General features: G+C 39.3%; 1 protein-coding gene across 3 annotated transcripts in view; it reads left to right on the top strand.

The window, feature by feature from the left end:
• Nucleotides 1-14437, top strand: part of Tyn (trynity) — an 87610-nt gene extending 73173 nt beyond the window's left edge. For 2 of the 3 annotated variants that reach the window (XM_077416565.1, XM_077416564.1), the window contains 11 exons: nucleotides 3681-3771; nucleotides 3930-4199; nucleotides 10260-10526; nucleotides 10621-10959; nucleotides 11031-11150; nucleotides 11233-11408; nucleotides 11846-12134; nucleotides 12243-12324; nucleotides 12411-12555; nucleotides 12638-12827; nucleotides 12908-14437. In XM_077416565.1, the coding sequence (XP_077272691.1) occupies nucleotides 3681-3771; nucleotides 3930-4199; nucleotides 10260-10526; nucleotides 10621-10959; nucleotides 11031-11150; nucleotides 11233-11408; nucleotides 11846-12134; nucleotides 12243-12324; nucleotides 12411-12555; nucleotides 12638-12827; nucleotides 12908-13059 (2121 nt within the window). In that variant the 3' untranslated portion in view covers nucleotides 13060-14437. The remainder of the gene's footprint in view (nucleotides 1-3680; nucleotides 3772-3929; nucleotides 4200-10259; nucleotides 10527-10620; nucleotides 10960-11030; nucleotides 11151-11232; nucleotides 11409-11845; nucleotides 12135-12242; nucleotides 12325-12410; nucleotides 12556-12637; nucleotides 12828-12907) is intronic. The other variant, XM_077416566.1, reaches the window with a different exon arrangement.
• Nucleotides 14438-14600: the final 163 nt, after the last annotated feature.

The following is a 14600-nucleotide window of genomic DNA, read 5'->3' as shown; positions in this document are numbered from 1 at the left end:
TGGTCAATTTCTTAAAGATTACGGCTTAAATCAACGGTTACGGCTATTATAAACCAACCCTTAGCAGAAATAACAATCCTGCCTCTTTCCGTAAAACTGTTCCCCTTTCCCTTTCGCCGGGGATGCAGCGAGTAAAGAATTTTCTCTCCACCGTCCACCAATCAGTTCCACCTAGGTAACCACGCAGGGAGCGGGGCGAACGTTGACGGAGCATCGATTCACATTCGGTTGATGCCTTAATCGAGATAATTGGGCTTCGTTCACAGTGTTTTTTTTTACCGGACAATTATTGTCAACCTTCGCGCACGCACGTACGAGAAGCTTATTATTCTACGAAATGGTGAAACATGGACATTTGCCCGGCCGACGAGTTTACCCTTTCGTTGCCGATCCTCTACAAATATAGGAAATAATAGGAAGAACGAGCCACCGCGCGTTCTCCGGCATTCTGAGAGAATTCCCCCGGTGAAGCTATTAATTCGAACGGCATTGACGTTGCAAGCGAGGAATAAATCTGCATGCTTCAGTAGCCGAAGGGTGCGTTGAGACGCATCTTCCTGGTGCATAACACAATGATTACGATCGTACTCCTAGGCAGTTTATCTCACGTTGCAAATCGTCTCTACGACGAGATGTTTCCTTAAGAAGACTCGCGCGTGAGAAAACGAGCCCATAAACAATGTAAATTATTTGTGCAATTTATTATTTTCTTTCCCCAAAAGGAACAGGAGAATAGAGTTAAATAAAGTAATAAAGTAGTTCAGCGCATTTTCCTGCACGGTTCGTCATGGCAATATATCTCCTCGATGTGCATGGAACGAATTTGCAAGAATCATAAACGACCCCATAAACGCCTGATTCGTTCTCGAAAATATATAGCTTAACTTGTGACGCCGTAATTGAAACTTCATGGACTCTCGAGAGCCTGTCATAATTATGTAGTACGAGACCTCCACCGCGCCGCATTATCCAAAGATGGCGATCGTGACTCGGTAATTAACCGTCCACCGAGGGATTCTGGATTCTGATAAATGCTACGAACGTGCATTTAACCGTAATAATCATTAGTGTAGAATTACTTAATTGTTTGTCAAGCGTTTATGATATGTGTGGACATTACGTGCGTTAAAAAATTTTTAATGATGTATTTTTTTTTCGTTCGACTTCTGGTTTAATTCGTAAACGTGCCGTTCTACGACATCAGTAGTAACCGTAACCGCAATACGATCGTTAAACCCATAAGAGTCCCATTTGCCCCCTTCGCTAATCGCCGGACTGTCCTAACAATCCCCTGTAACTGGTACTTAATCACGTATCCGCGTATCGTAAAGACTTTCATCGGGCGCGATCGCGCGCGGGAAGTAATCAAATCCTTCGCTATATCGGGGAGGAACGCGCGTCTCCGGGAAAAAAACCGGCGACTCGTCAAGCGCGGTAGTAGGCGTGCGGTTCGCACGGCGCATCGACGATTACCGGAAGTGTCGATTCCGCGTGGCGAACGCGCCTCGGGCGCCTGCGGAACATCACCATCCTGGCGAACCAGGCGTCGACCAGGTCTTGCGCGCGCGCGACAGGACCGGTTGTGACGTAAAGGTCGGGGTACGCAACGTGCGTACACGCGGAATAATTTTTTCCCGCGCCCACGAGACGGCTGGAGACACACCACGCGCACCGTGAGATCGATGCATATCTTGATCGACGCGAATTGGAACGCGCGTGAATACCTATGCCATATATATAATAGATGATCGAGATAACGAGGCGTCCGTTTATCCCCGCCTAAGTTATGTAATTTCATACCCCGAGTGAATTTCGAAATTTAATAATTTTCGAAATTCCTCTTATAGGATGTAAAAATTGTAAAAGCAAAAAAAAAAATAAAAGCATTCCGCGAAATCCCGGAAATCCGAGTTTCTTAGAGGTAACTTGTGACCTCGCGCATAAGACGAAGAAGAAATCCGTGGTTCTTCCGCACGCGCGAACGCACGCATTTCTTTCATCTCGGTAGTCGCATTAATCTTCGTAACAGTGCATCAACCTGCCTACCGAGCGCGCCTAAGCGCATTCCTCATTGTTAGCGCGCGACTTTGCCACGACATGCATCTCGTGGGTGCGGGATCGCGAGGAGGAGAGGCCACGGAGGATGAGAGAGGGGAGAATGAACCTTTGGCCTCGGTGCAGGCCACGATGTGGCTCTCCTTTCCTCTGGCGATCTCCACAGTGGAGCTCTATTATACTCGGTGACCTCGAACTCCGCAAAAACCTCGAACTCCGCAAAACTATGCGGCCGATCTCGAGCTGTTCGGCTGTGTGATGATCATATCTGCATCCTTGTTATCGCATTATTGTAATGAAGGCTGAGGCAAATCAGAGACGTGCATGAGCGGGGAAGAAAGTTGGTCAGGGAAGCTGGCTCGTTGTGAAATCGGGTGCACTACAGTTGCGCATAGATTTATGTAATAATGGCATTGCTCTCAGGATTCCTGGAGCATCCGCGCCATATGCAGCGCCGGAAAGGCAAAAAGAGGTTTATGGAATTTTATCATCACAGCAGCAGAAGCATATTAGATAGATAGACGAATGGAAGGTATCGACATGTAGAGCAGTGGCTAGTTTCGAGAGACGTTAGGCTCTCGTTTCTCACGGAACTAATCGTAACGCGTATTGCGCATCCTTCGCGCGGAGAAATTAAGGGCGATAATGAAAACGGCCGGGTTTCAGAAATTACCTGCATTAGCGTGACGTGCTCGCCACGGGCGAGGGAAAGATTGATTGTGAAATAACGGAAAAGACGCACGTTCTATTTCCAATGCCCGCGCAGTCGAATTACTTCTTGCGCGCGGTGCTGTCATTACGCGCGAGATAAATTATTCGAGATACCAAAAAGAGAGCGTGAACGACAAAAAGCTGATCTCGCCGAGCCAGGGAATGGATGAAACCCCGTTCCGTCAAGAATCGAGATGCGCGACATCGGCGAGAACAGCGATGTGGGGCGTCTTTCGCGTCTAACCACACGCTGGAAATTGGCGGAACAAAAGGAAAAACTGCAGCTGGAAAGAGGAAACTAGGAAGCGGTCTTGTGAAACGCGAGTAAAACGCAGCGCGAAAAGTTGCCACACTCGCACGCTCCAGCGCGCGAGCGGATCGCGAGAAGACACTCTCGGCGGAATGATGAACGGCGCGCGCGGTTTTCCTCGATCTCGGAAGAGGATGATTCCTCGATCGCGGAATCATCCTCTCGGAATCTTTTATGAGCGTTAAACACTCGTTCAGCGAACAGCGATCATGTCAGATTCTCCGCGCTGATGAGGCGTGTAACCGGGGGGTGATTAACTCATACCCTTCCATCAGAATCCCCGTCTGAGAATTATGCCGGATTAGCGTGTATCCGATCGCTTGGAAGCGGAACTTCCGCGATCCGCAACCGTTTGCATTTTTAGTGTCGATTTGCTTCGTTGGAGAAGCGACGTGCTTTGCAATGTGCTTCATTCTCATATGCATTCACGTGTATCGTTATATACTGAAATTATATTATTTGGCGCACGTGTGGCGCGCGCGAAAATTGTTTCTCGTGGGACGCCAAGTACGAGTTAGTTCCGCGCCAGCTCGAGGAACAATACTCGGTCAGGCTGGTTCTAATTACGGCTTCTGTAACCGTGGTTTCCTCATTCTCATTGCAGATGGGCTCGTTTGCGATCGGGACGGCGGTAGCAGCCACGGCCGCGAGCCTGATATTCACGGCACTTTTGGCGAGCGGCGACGCCGCGTTGGGTAAGTATTTTCTAAAATTAGTTGAGGCTCTCTCGCCATCAGGTTCTAGTGGGAATTGTTGAATAGAATTCTAAAAGAGCCTTCCGATTGCTGTCGTGTAATGGCGGTACTGCTGGAAGATGGCACTCAGTAGGGGCAAAATTGCTTCCACGTTTCAGCCAGGACGGCGTTCGAGAAGCTGACCGACTACGATTACCGCGGCACTACCTATTACAGCGTGAGGAATCTGTCGTTGTACGAGTGCCAAGGATGGTGCAGGGAGGAGGCGGAATGTCAGGCCGCCGCGTTCTCGTTCGTCGTGAATCCCTTGGCGCCGATGCAGGACACCCTCTGCCAGCTGCAGAACGAAACGGCCGCCACGAATCCGGCCGCGCAGCCCCAAAGGGCCGCCAATATGTACTACATGACGAAACTGCAGATAAGATCCGGTGAGAAAAAGAGCGAGAGAGAGAGAGAGGGAGAGAAAAAGAGCGCAGGCACATCGCTGTGCATTTAAACCTAAATTTGTTTCGCACCTTGAATGTTTCCTAGATTAAGAAACGCACTGCTTAGGTCAATGCTCCTTTAATGTGGTCCAGTACCCAGGAAGCGGTGGATGAAAGCGTGATAAACGGAAAAAGAAAAATGTCAAATGAAAAAATATTTTACGCAAGACTGAGATTTTTACGATGGGAAAAGGCCGCGCTACGATATTTATGTGCATAGCAAAATAACACGAAGAATAGACCGTGAAACACGATAATCTAACTTGAGTTTAAAACTCAAAGCGAGCAGGCTTTCGGCAAAGCCGAATCGGTATAGATGTAGCCGCTTTCACAAAGCGAATGCTAACTGGCAGAATTTCGTTGAACAGAGAAAAGGGTCTGCCCAGACAAACAATACACGACTTTTAAGTGTGCGACTAGTGAGAAGACTTAAGGCCCCCGCACAATGAAAAATATAAGGTACAGATATTAGCGATTAGGACTAAGGTATCAGGAATAAAACTAGATACACAATGAAAAACACAGGCAATAGATTTTTAACCTATATTGGAAGCCGTGTGTATCAATGCTACACTAGCTTTATTCCAGATTCCTTGGTTCTAATCGCTAATATATGTTTTTTGTTCCTTATATTTTTCATTGTGGGGCCTTTAAAAACATAGGGGATTTGAAACATTCACAAATGAAGATACGTTTAAGTCAGGCGTATCTAATGTAGGAAATATTATTATATTGTTTGTAATATACTCGAAAACAGTGAAAATCAATTAGATTGTAAAATTTTCAATTACTTTTGCGTTTAATAATTTAAAATTATCTATTAATATTTTTATAATAAAAAAAGAGAATAAATAATATGATATAATAATATAATAAAATAACATAATATAACATGATAGATATCTATATACGTATACTAAAGTAAAAGTGATAATCAAGGAATATCTTTTGTGGGAAGTAGGGTAAAGTTGCCGAATGCGTACTAAAGTTATTTTTTATTATATTTCCCATTTGGTAGTGATTTGTACGCAAATAAACGTTGGAAATTGTAGCTTGAGGTTCCAGACATCTATTATTACATATTTAACTTTTTACCAATAACAAATTAATTTGTTATAAGTTTTGTTGTAACATTTTTTTTTTACCGGTTGCCTATTTCGTATCTGAGGGTTTTCTAAATCACCTCCTTGAAAGTATTGAATTTATGAATAAAAATAATTAAAAATAGAAGATTAATAAAAAAAATCATTTTAACCATGATACCTATTTTATTAATAATTTATCAAAAAAAAGAAGTACTTAATAATTAATAAATAACAATAATGAAAAAGTAAGGACGTCACTGTCGCGTTAACATAATCTAAATTTATTTAAAATTATCTAAATTTATCTAAACTCATGTAACCTAGAGATGTGTAGTGTATACAGCATGATATAGGAAACTTTGTGGTAATACAATATAGGAAACTTATAGATTTTATAAAAATATTGATTTAATCTTTATATTAAATAATTGCAAATATAATATTCATACGGAGAATGTAAAATGTTCTTCAATAAACCACCTTTTATATAAATATAAAAATTTATAATAAAATTGCATGATTACATTATTATTATTATCAGTTACATAAATTGATCAAAAATTAACATTAGTTGTACTTGAATTTTTAAAACGTGTCGTTAGCACGCACAAAACAAGATGTAACCTGTTAAATTTTCACTTATATAGATATATTATTAATTTCTCTCATTTATTTTATATTTTTGTTATTATGTTGCTTATATTAAGTAATAATATAAAATAATGATGAGGTACGATTTAGGTGACTGGTGCGCATTCGGCATATGCAACTCTCCCCTAACTAGAGATGTGCGAATCAAGAATTTTTATGTCGAATCGAATCAAATCGATAAAATTTTACTCGAATCGTTGGAATATAATTTTCAATTATAATAGTATAATTATTATTATTAGATTGAATTTTTTAATCTTTCGTCGGGCGCGCGTGTGTAATAGTATTTTGTACACGCGCGGTGATTCTGGAGGGAAAGGGAATTCATGGAAACTTCTAATTTGAGTCGCGGGTTACCGAGCTTCAGTCTAATAAACTTTAAAATATCGTAAACTTTCACCGCCTAATATTTATTTTACAATAATATCCCTTATTCTTTCAAATTTCCAATCTCATTCCACGCAATATTTTGTACAGGACGCACCCGCCGGAAGGTTAACATGTGCGGCTATAGCTAATAGGAGAATATTTTAATGTGGAAAAATAATATTGATTTACATAATATAAATTCTTTTTAAAGCGAAAAACATATTTAATTGTTTAATATAAAACTAACAAAATATATTTTATTTAATGTCGTGGTAAATGAAAAAAATTAGGCGAAGTCATAGATAAATTATTATAATACTCTAATATAGTATCTAATAACATTATTCAATTACATATATATATATATATATATATATATATAAATTAAAATAAAATAGTAAATAATACAGTTTATTTTATTGTTGTCAATACTCATAGCTTATTATTTTTTACGCATATTCAAATTTTTACTTACAATTTAATAGGATTACAGGGGAATGTCAAAAATTAAAAATAAACTTTTTGACTGCTATTTAACCGCTGAGTCAGCGGTTATAGTACTGAATGTACTCCACGGAATGCACCTATTAGCATAATCTTACTTTTCCTTGTTAACGGGAAATATTATTTTATATAATTGACAATATATATAATTGATCGTATTCGATCCATCTAGATTTGAAATTTTCGAATAGTTCGGATTTGAATCATAGAAATTCGAATTCGAATAGTTCGCATATCTTTAGAAGTAACATACATTTTAAAGTAAATTTTACTTTAAAACATAATATTATCGCATTTATTATAATAGTTATTATAGATAAGCAAATATTTTGGGATCAGATTAAGGGCCAGTTGTCCCAACCTATTGGTAAACTAACTAATAGTTAAATCATATGTCTATCCTTGTTTAATTTGAAGGAAAAACAAAGACACATATATGATTTAACTATTAGTTAGTTTACCATAACAGATTGGAACAACCGGCCCTTAAGCTAAATTTTGGTACTTTAATGTTGACATTTTTTCCTTCGAAGGAAAATGCGCACAAAATGCTTCTCATAGGTGGTCAGGTAGCCGGTTTTGTCCTTTGTCAATTTTTCGACCCTCGTTTTCGCGCAAAATAACTTTTACGTTTCAGTATAGTACTCCTTGGATGCTGACAAGAAAAATCTTCGGTTGAATCGACCCCTTATATTCGTAATGCTGCGCACCCATGGAACTATGCCGAATGCATTTAAACAGAAAACCTGCCACAAAAACTACCTGCAAGAATCACAAAAGCTATATACCTGCATGAATCGCAGGAGGCTTGAGGATTCCCGAAAGTTTCAAAGTAGAACTCTAATATTAGTTTAAGCCTGTTTAGCATATGCCGGAATTCGTTATTTACGGAGGTATTTCATCAATTTGGAGTACGAAAGGATTTTAAAGAATCTTGTTATTTTTGCGCGAAATTCATTATGATCAGTTTTTGTGGACATATGAAATTTAATCGCATTGAACGTTTATGATATCCGAAGGAAATAGATTTCCGGTCATTTCTTTTGGAAAAAGCTGTTTGTGCAAATATGCAGGCATTGGTATTTGTAATAAGAAAAATAGCTTATTTGTTTAATTAATCTGTCACACATAGTAAAGTTTCTCTACAATATTTTTCTATAAACTTCCGTAGCTGCATATTTTTAACAAGCAATATTCTCGTGAAATTCTTCAATACCTCAAATATCGACAGTGTCAGATTTTATTCAGTATTTTAGCGTACGAGGATCTTCCGTTAAAATAACAGGCCCCGAGCGGGAATTTCCGGAGGAAAATTCCGGCACTTGAAGAAATTGCGTGCTGTCTATTTAACGAGTAGGGCGATTTTCTTGGCGAGTTGTTCCGCGTCGTAAGGCGCTTAGTTGTTCGTCATAAAACTCGCTCGCTACTTGCTTCGACTTGCGAGGAGGAAGTATGAAAATTTCGAAAGAGAACGAGCTTTGTTTCACTGATCGTTGCAAACCGGTTGGTTACAATTACTGTGTAGAATTTTACATAAGCAGTTGTAAAGCTAACCGAGCGTAATACCAATACGTGTTCCATAAATTCATTATAGACTTGATATTGACGCCGAGCGTTTTCTCGGATATTGGCGCACAACAAATCATGAAACTTTTATAATTCAAGTAACTCTCTGATTTTTTTATTTAAGACAATCCATTAAATCAGATAACATTGTTCAACAAAAGAAAATGCACAAGAACGAAATTAGCTGTTTTTTGTAGTTTTTTTGAATGCTGATTATGTTCCTGTTTACTAAATTGTTCTATCACGTCACACACACAATTCTGAGATTTTTTCAGTTAAAAAAATGGCAAAAAGGGTTTTTTAGTAAATTTTGGCATATTAGAACTACGATATATAATTAAAAATGGTCAAATTTTTACTTTTGATATTCGTCATATTGGTTCCGTCATTTTTAATTTATCAACTGTGACATTAGATTAATATTCAGCTGAAAACCTTTAAGAGTTTGAATAACATAATTTAAAAATATTTCATAGATTCTTAAAATTGTCTATGTAAGTCGCAATTTTGACTAATAGACTCTATGTTAATCATCAATATCTTTTTAATCATAAGTGACATAATAAATCCTTTTAAGGGCATAAAGTAACAACATACTTAATTTTGATTGCAATTGGCTATATGTTAATAATCAATATCTTTTAACCATAATCGACACAATAAATTTCTTTTTAGGGCAAAAAGTCCTAACAACATACTTAATTTTGAGTGTAATAACACTTTTCCAAAATATCGTATTATAATATATCAAAATACACTAAAATAAAACCCTTTTTGCAATTTTAACTGCAAATTTTTCAAAATTGTGACGTGATAGAGCAATTTGGCAAACGAGATTGTATTCAGCGTCCAAAGAGCTATAAGAAATGATTATTCTCATTCTTGTGGTCGAAAAAAAGTAATTTGTTGAACGGTGTAACATATAATGTAGAATATCAGCAAATATTTCATATAATCGATTAATAAAATAAATAATCGTTGACTTATTAAGTTGACGAAGTTTCGTTCAGAACGAGCGATTTGTCAGTGGCGTCAGGAATTTGCCGGTGATGATTCATCCGTAAAGTAGTCACGTGTCGCAGCGGTTCGTTGGCACCGCTTCCGCCATCGGCGGCTCCTCAGCTAGCGCCGCCGGTTTTGAGGGCGGAACAAAAGAAATTGGAACGTCGAACGGGCCGAAATACATTCCGGGCCTACGAGCCAAAAAGCGTATAGCTACGTGCGTCATCGTCGACATCAGATGCCAAGTTGCCAAGTCACATGCCAGCATCTTATGATTTTTCAGCACAGAATTTTCAGCGCTGGGCTCTTGACAGTTCCCGCTTCTCGTTGATGATATATACTCCGGAAGTCTTGATAAGCTTTTTATCATTACAAGGAAGAAAGCAATAAAGACCAAATCGTTAGCAACGTTATCTTTAGCAACGTTATCTTTAGTAACGTTAGTTAATGGTTTAAATTTTTTCTTAGTATATTCTTAGTATTAGTCCCCCGAATGTAAACTATAAATTTATTTGGATTAGGCTCGTGATTTTCCCGGTTTTTATTTGGAGATTTCATGGACTTTTTTTTCCTTTAGTTTTCGTCTTTTGTGGAGAAAACTGAAGAAAAACGCTAGTTTTAACTTGAATATTATCTATCTATCACACTGAAAACCGTAAATTATAAATACCAATTAGAACATTTATATAACTATATGAATGTACAAGCGCGTTTGTAAGACCTGCGGCCAGACTGCGCAGATTGTATCATATATTAAGTGTTACGAGAATGCATACATAACGTAAAAGAGAAGTAAAATTATCTGTATAGATATATATTATTTCAGAGAACGTTTGTCTGCGACCGTGGGCCTTCGAGCGCATCCCGAACAAGATGATTCGCGGCTTGGACAACGCATTAATTTACACATCTACGAAGGAGGCTTGTCTCGCGGCTTGCTTAAACGAGCATCGCTTTACCTGCCGTTCCGTGGAGTACAATTACGTGACGCTCCAGTGTCACCTGGGCGATTCAGATCGCCGAACGACAGGTCAATACGTTCAATTCGTGGACGCGCAAGGAGTAGATTACTTCGAGAACTTATGCCTGAAAGGTAAAACAGTTTTAAAGTTGAACGTTAGAAAAATAATTATAAATATTTACGTAGAAAGAAAATAAATATTGTGTGTTTAATCGGGCGCTGACAGGAAAGGAGGCTTGTAAGGCTCAAAGGATCTTCCAAATGCCCAGAATCGGCGTGGCGGACGACAAGGTAGCGCAATACGCGGGCCTGCACTATTACACCGATAAGGAGCTGCAGGTTCAGAGCGAGTCCGCTTGCAGATTAGCCTGCGAAATCGAGAACGAGTTCCTTTGCAGATCCTTCCTTTATCGCGGCGCGCCGCAGGGGTCGGCTTATAATTGTCAGCTCTTCCATTTGGACCACTGGACTCTCCCGGATGGACCGTCGACGTATCTTAATGCAGAGAGGCCCTTGATCGATAATGGAGAACGAGTCGGCACCTACTTCGAGAATTTCTGCGAAAGTAAGGGATGTCGGTTATAAAAGAGCTTAAATGTGTATGCGCGTGATATATTAGTCACACTGTTATTTTAGAGGGTACCGGGCCAATATCGGACCCATTGCCGGTCGTTTTCGAGACCACGGAAGATTCTACGATAAACAATCTCACCCGAAACGACATTAATTGCGACAAGACGGGAACTTGCTACGACGGTACGGAATTAATACCTTAATAATACCATAATGCCGTATAATAATATAAATTATGTATTAATCTTAATAATTAATATTACAGTATCGGTTGACTGCAAGGACACTCGTATTGCCGTTCAAGTTCGTACAAACAAGCCTTTCAACGGGCGTATCTACGCTCTCGGACGATCTGAGACTTGCAATATCGACGTTATTAATAGCGATCTCTTCAGACTCGATCTTACGATGAGCGGACAGGATTGTAACACTCAGAGCGTGGTAAGTGATATATAAGATGACGATAGAGTAATATTGAAAAGTATTGTAACTGCATCTTTGGAAGTTTTTTTTTCCAGCTATAGTCATTTCTCGATATTATTTTATTTTTTTGTATATGACAAAAGTTACAATTTTGCAATTATAATATTTTTTATTAGTATTTTCGAAATATGCATGCTTATAGAAATAATTAAATAAGAAAATTAGCACTAGCGAGAAACACTTTATCACGTATCCAATATTCTTGCATCTCGATCTGTCACATTTATTGACTAACACCGCATTCTTGCGTACTGCACGGTTGTATATTACGCAACTTGAAAAAAAAAAAGATCTCTTCCACATCTATATATTTTTTATAAAGAATTTACACTAACGCACACCCCCCTCTCTTTGAGTACATAATCTCTGTTTGTACTTTCTTTTCACCATGGCAGCGTGACGGTTTTCAGACTGGAATATATTCGAACACGGTCGTACTGCAACATCATTCTGTGGTAATGACGAAGGCCGACAAAATCTACAAAGTTAAATGCACGTACGATATGTCTTCGAAGAATATCACGTTCGGCATGATGCCGATCAGAGATCCGGAAATGATCAGTATCACCAGTGCGCCGGAAGCGCCTCCACCGAGGATTCGTATCCTCGACAGCCGATCGCGAGAAGTCGAAACTGTACGCATTGGTGACAAATTGACGTTCAGAATCGAAATCCCGGAAGATAGTAAGTCTGCTTCCAGCAAATTCATTTTTTTCTTAAAACAAAAATCAATTATCTTAACAACGATACGATAACAATTCACGACAATTAATATTAATATTTCGTATGCAGCTCCTTACGGCATTTTCGCTCGCAGTTGCGTAGCTATGGCAAAGGACTCGAAAAGCACGTTTCAAATTATTGACGACGAAGGGTATTCTGTCAATTTTAATCTGTTTCTCGATTATGCTCAGTAAAAAAATAGAAAGCTTACAAAATTTTTAATATTCCAATTTTCAGATGTCCCGTCGATCCTTCCATCTTCCCCAGCTTCACTCCCGATGGTAACGCTCTGCAATCTGTATACGAGGCCTTTAGGTTCACCGAATCTTACGGCGTGATCTTCCAGTGTAACGTGAAATACTGTCTGGGACCTTGCGAACCGGTAATTATTTAATTAGTTAATTAGTTTTCCTATTTGTCTCATCATAGAGGAAGAAAACTTCCAACAATTTCTTTCACTTTAGGCCGTTTGCGAGTGGGGACGTGAATCCGTAGAGTCGTGGGGCAAGAGACGTAGAAGAAGTATCGCGAACTCGACGGAAGAGAAAACCGAAGATATGACTCTGTCTCAAGAGATCTTGGTGCTCGACTTTGGCGACGAGAAGCAGTCCGACTTCCTGAAAAACGATGCCAGCATAGACTTTAACGAAGCAGGTAAGATCGCGCAGGAAGACTCTTATCTCTTTGATTGAAGTGTAACTTCTTATTAACCAGATACACTATTTTATTTCCAGACAAAACAATAACCATCGTGGAGCCGTGTCCAACGAAAACCTCGGTGCTGGCGCTCGGGGTGACGTGCGCTCTTCTGGTGCTCATCTATATCTCCACGATTTTCTGTTACTACATGAAGAAATGGCTGACACCTCGTAAAATGATGCCTTAAAAGGACATGGATTCGTTCGCAGAGCGCATTTGCAAAAGTAAATGAAACAAACGCGAAGAGTGCGAGAGTTCACATACACTTTCACACGTACATACACACACGCATGCTCATATCGTAAGTTATCAAAGGATTCATATTTCGTCCTCTCATTCCTATTGTATGTTCATTTTCATTATATTTACAATGGATAAAGCGCATAAGAAGATAAAAGATCACCGTTCAAGAGAGACGATCATGTTATCATAATGCGCATCTAGAATGCATTTAGTATTCTGTGCGACATATCATTGATGACGATCATAGAAGTCGATTATGTAATGTCCGAGTGAATAGTGATATTATCGGTAATACTGATGCTCATTAATATAGACCAACATTTTCGAAAAAATTATTTAAATATGATATCGATCGAATGCGCGAGAATAAATTTACACAAACATTAAAAATTACTTTGACTGACGCGATGAAGATTATACGGATCTCTTGTACTATATACCGAAATGCAAACGCCTACGCAAACTCGAGGTCTCGAACAAAGAGGATGACTCGACTCCTCTCTCAGCTGAGGTAATATTTAGCAAGGAGAAGCTCATGAATATCGTAACTTTTACGAAGGTGATGTATTTTAAGACGGTGACAGATTATATAACAAAATGCGTAAATTGTAACAGTGCAATATTTCATTATCGTTAAACGCTAAATATATTAGATGACTCTGCCAGGCTTTAATATACATAGCCACTTCGTGTGTGGACGCGTGTACTTGACAAGCTACTTTTATTTCTGGCCACCGAAATGTGCGTGTCAAAGCGCTGCTGAAATAGCAATGTCGCGGCTGAATTTCGCTGACGCGATTTATCTTTACGTATGAGGAAAGCACAATGCTACATCAGCGACTGTGATGGAAATTTGAATGATGGTTTTGCGCATGTCGGACTTTTGAAGGTGTTTGTTGAAAAGTTGGCGACCGACTCTCCTCTGCACACATACATACATACAGACACACGCATACGTACACACACGACATATTTCGCGGAGCTAACTCGCGACTAAAGACCACCTTGAAAAAAAAAAAAATGCAATGAGTAGATTTTATTTAAGAATATATTCTTAGAAAACAGCTAACTGTGTCCTCTAGTGGCTACTTCTGATCGGGTTGCAAGGAGAACAGGACGCGAGCGGCGAATTTATTTTTCGCGTTGCTCGAAAGCGAAATTTTCGGCATTGTCTGAAACGACTGATGCGGCTTTGGTTTCTAGTTAACGGAGATCGACTTGTAACCCGCATCAAGACTAGCGGTATTTAAAGGTTCACGCTTCACTAACGTTTTTAATGATACAAATAGCGTTAAGATAGCGATTAAGCATGTAAGCATATAGACGAAGGAAGGAAAGAAAGGAATGACCGAGAAAATATTTTCTCGGATTTAGCGGTTTTTCGAAGCGATTCGTATCTTTTACGGAAAAAAAAAAACGAAAGAACTTTACGACTAACATTATTCTTATGCACGAGAATTCTATTTCCAATAAGAGTTTCGATAT

This window comes from Temnothorax americanus, unplaced genomic scaffold (assembly GCF_048541705.1).
Source record: "Temnothorax americanus isolate GAGA-0224 unplaced genomic scaffold, ASM4854170v1 Scaffold43, whole genome shotgun sequence".
In the NCBI taxonomy this organism is placed as follows: domain Eukaryota; kingdom Metazoa; phylum Arthropoda; class Insecta; order Hymenoptera; family Formicidae; genus Temnothorax; species Temnothorax americanus.
This window is presented reverse-complemented; position numbering and strand designations above follow the sequence as displayed.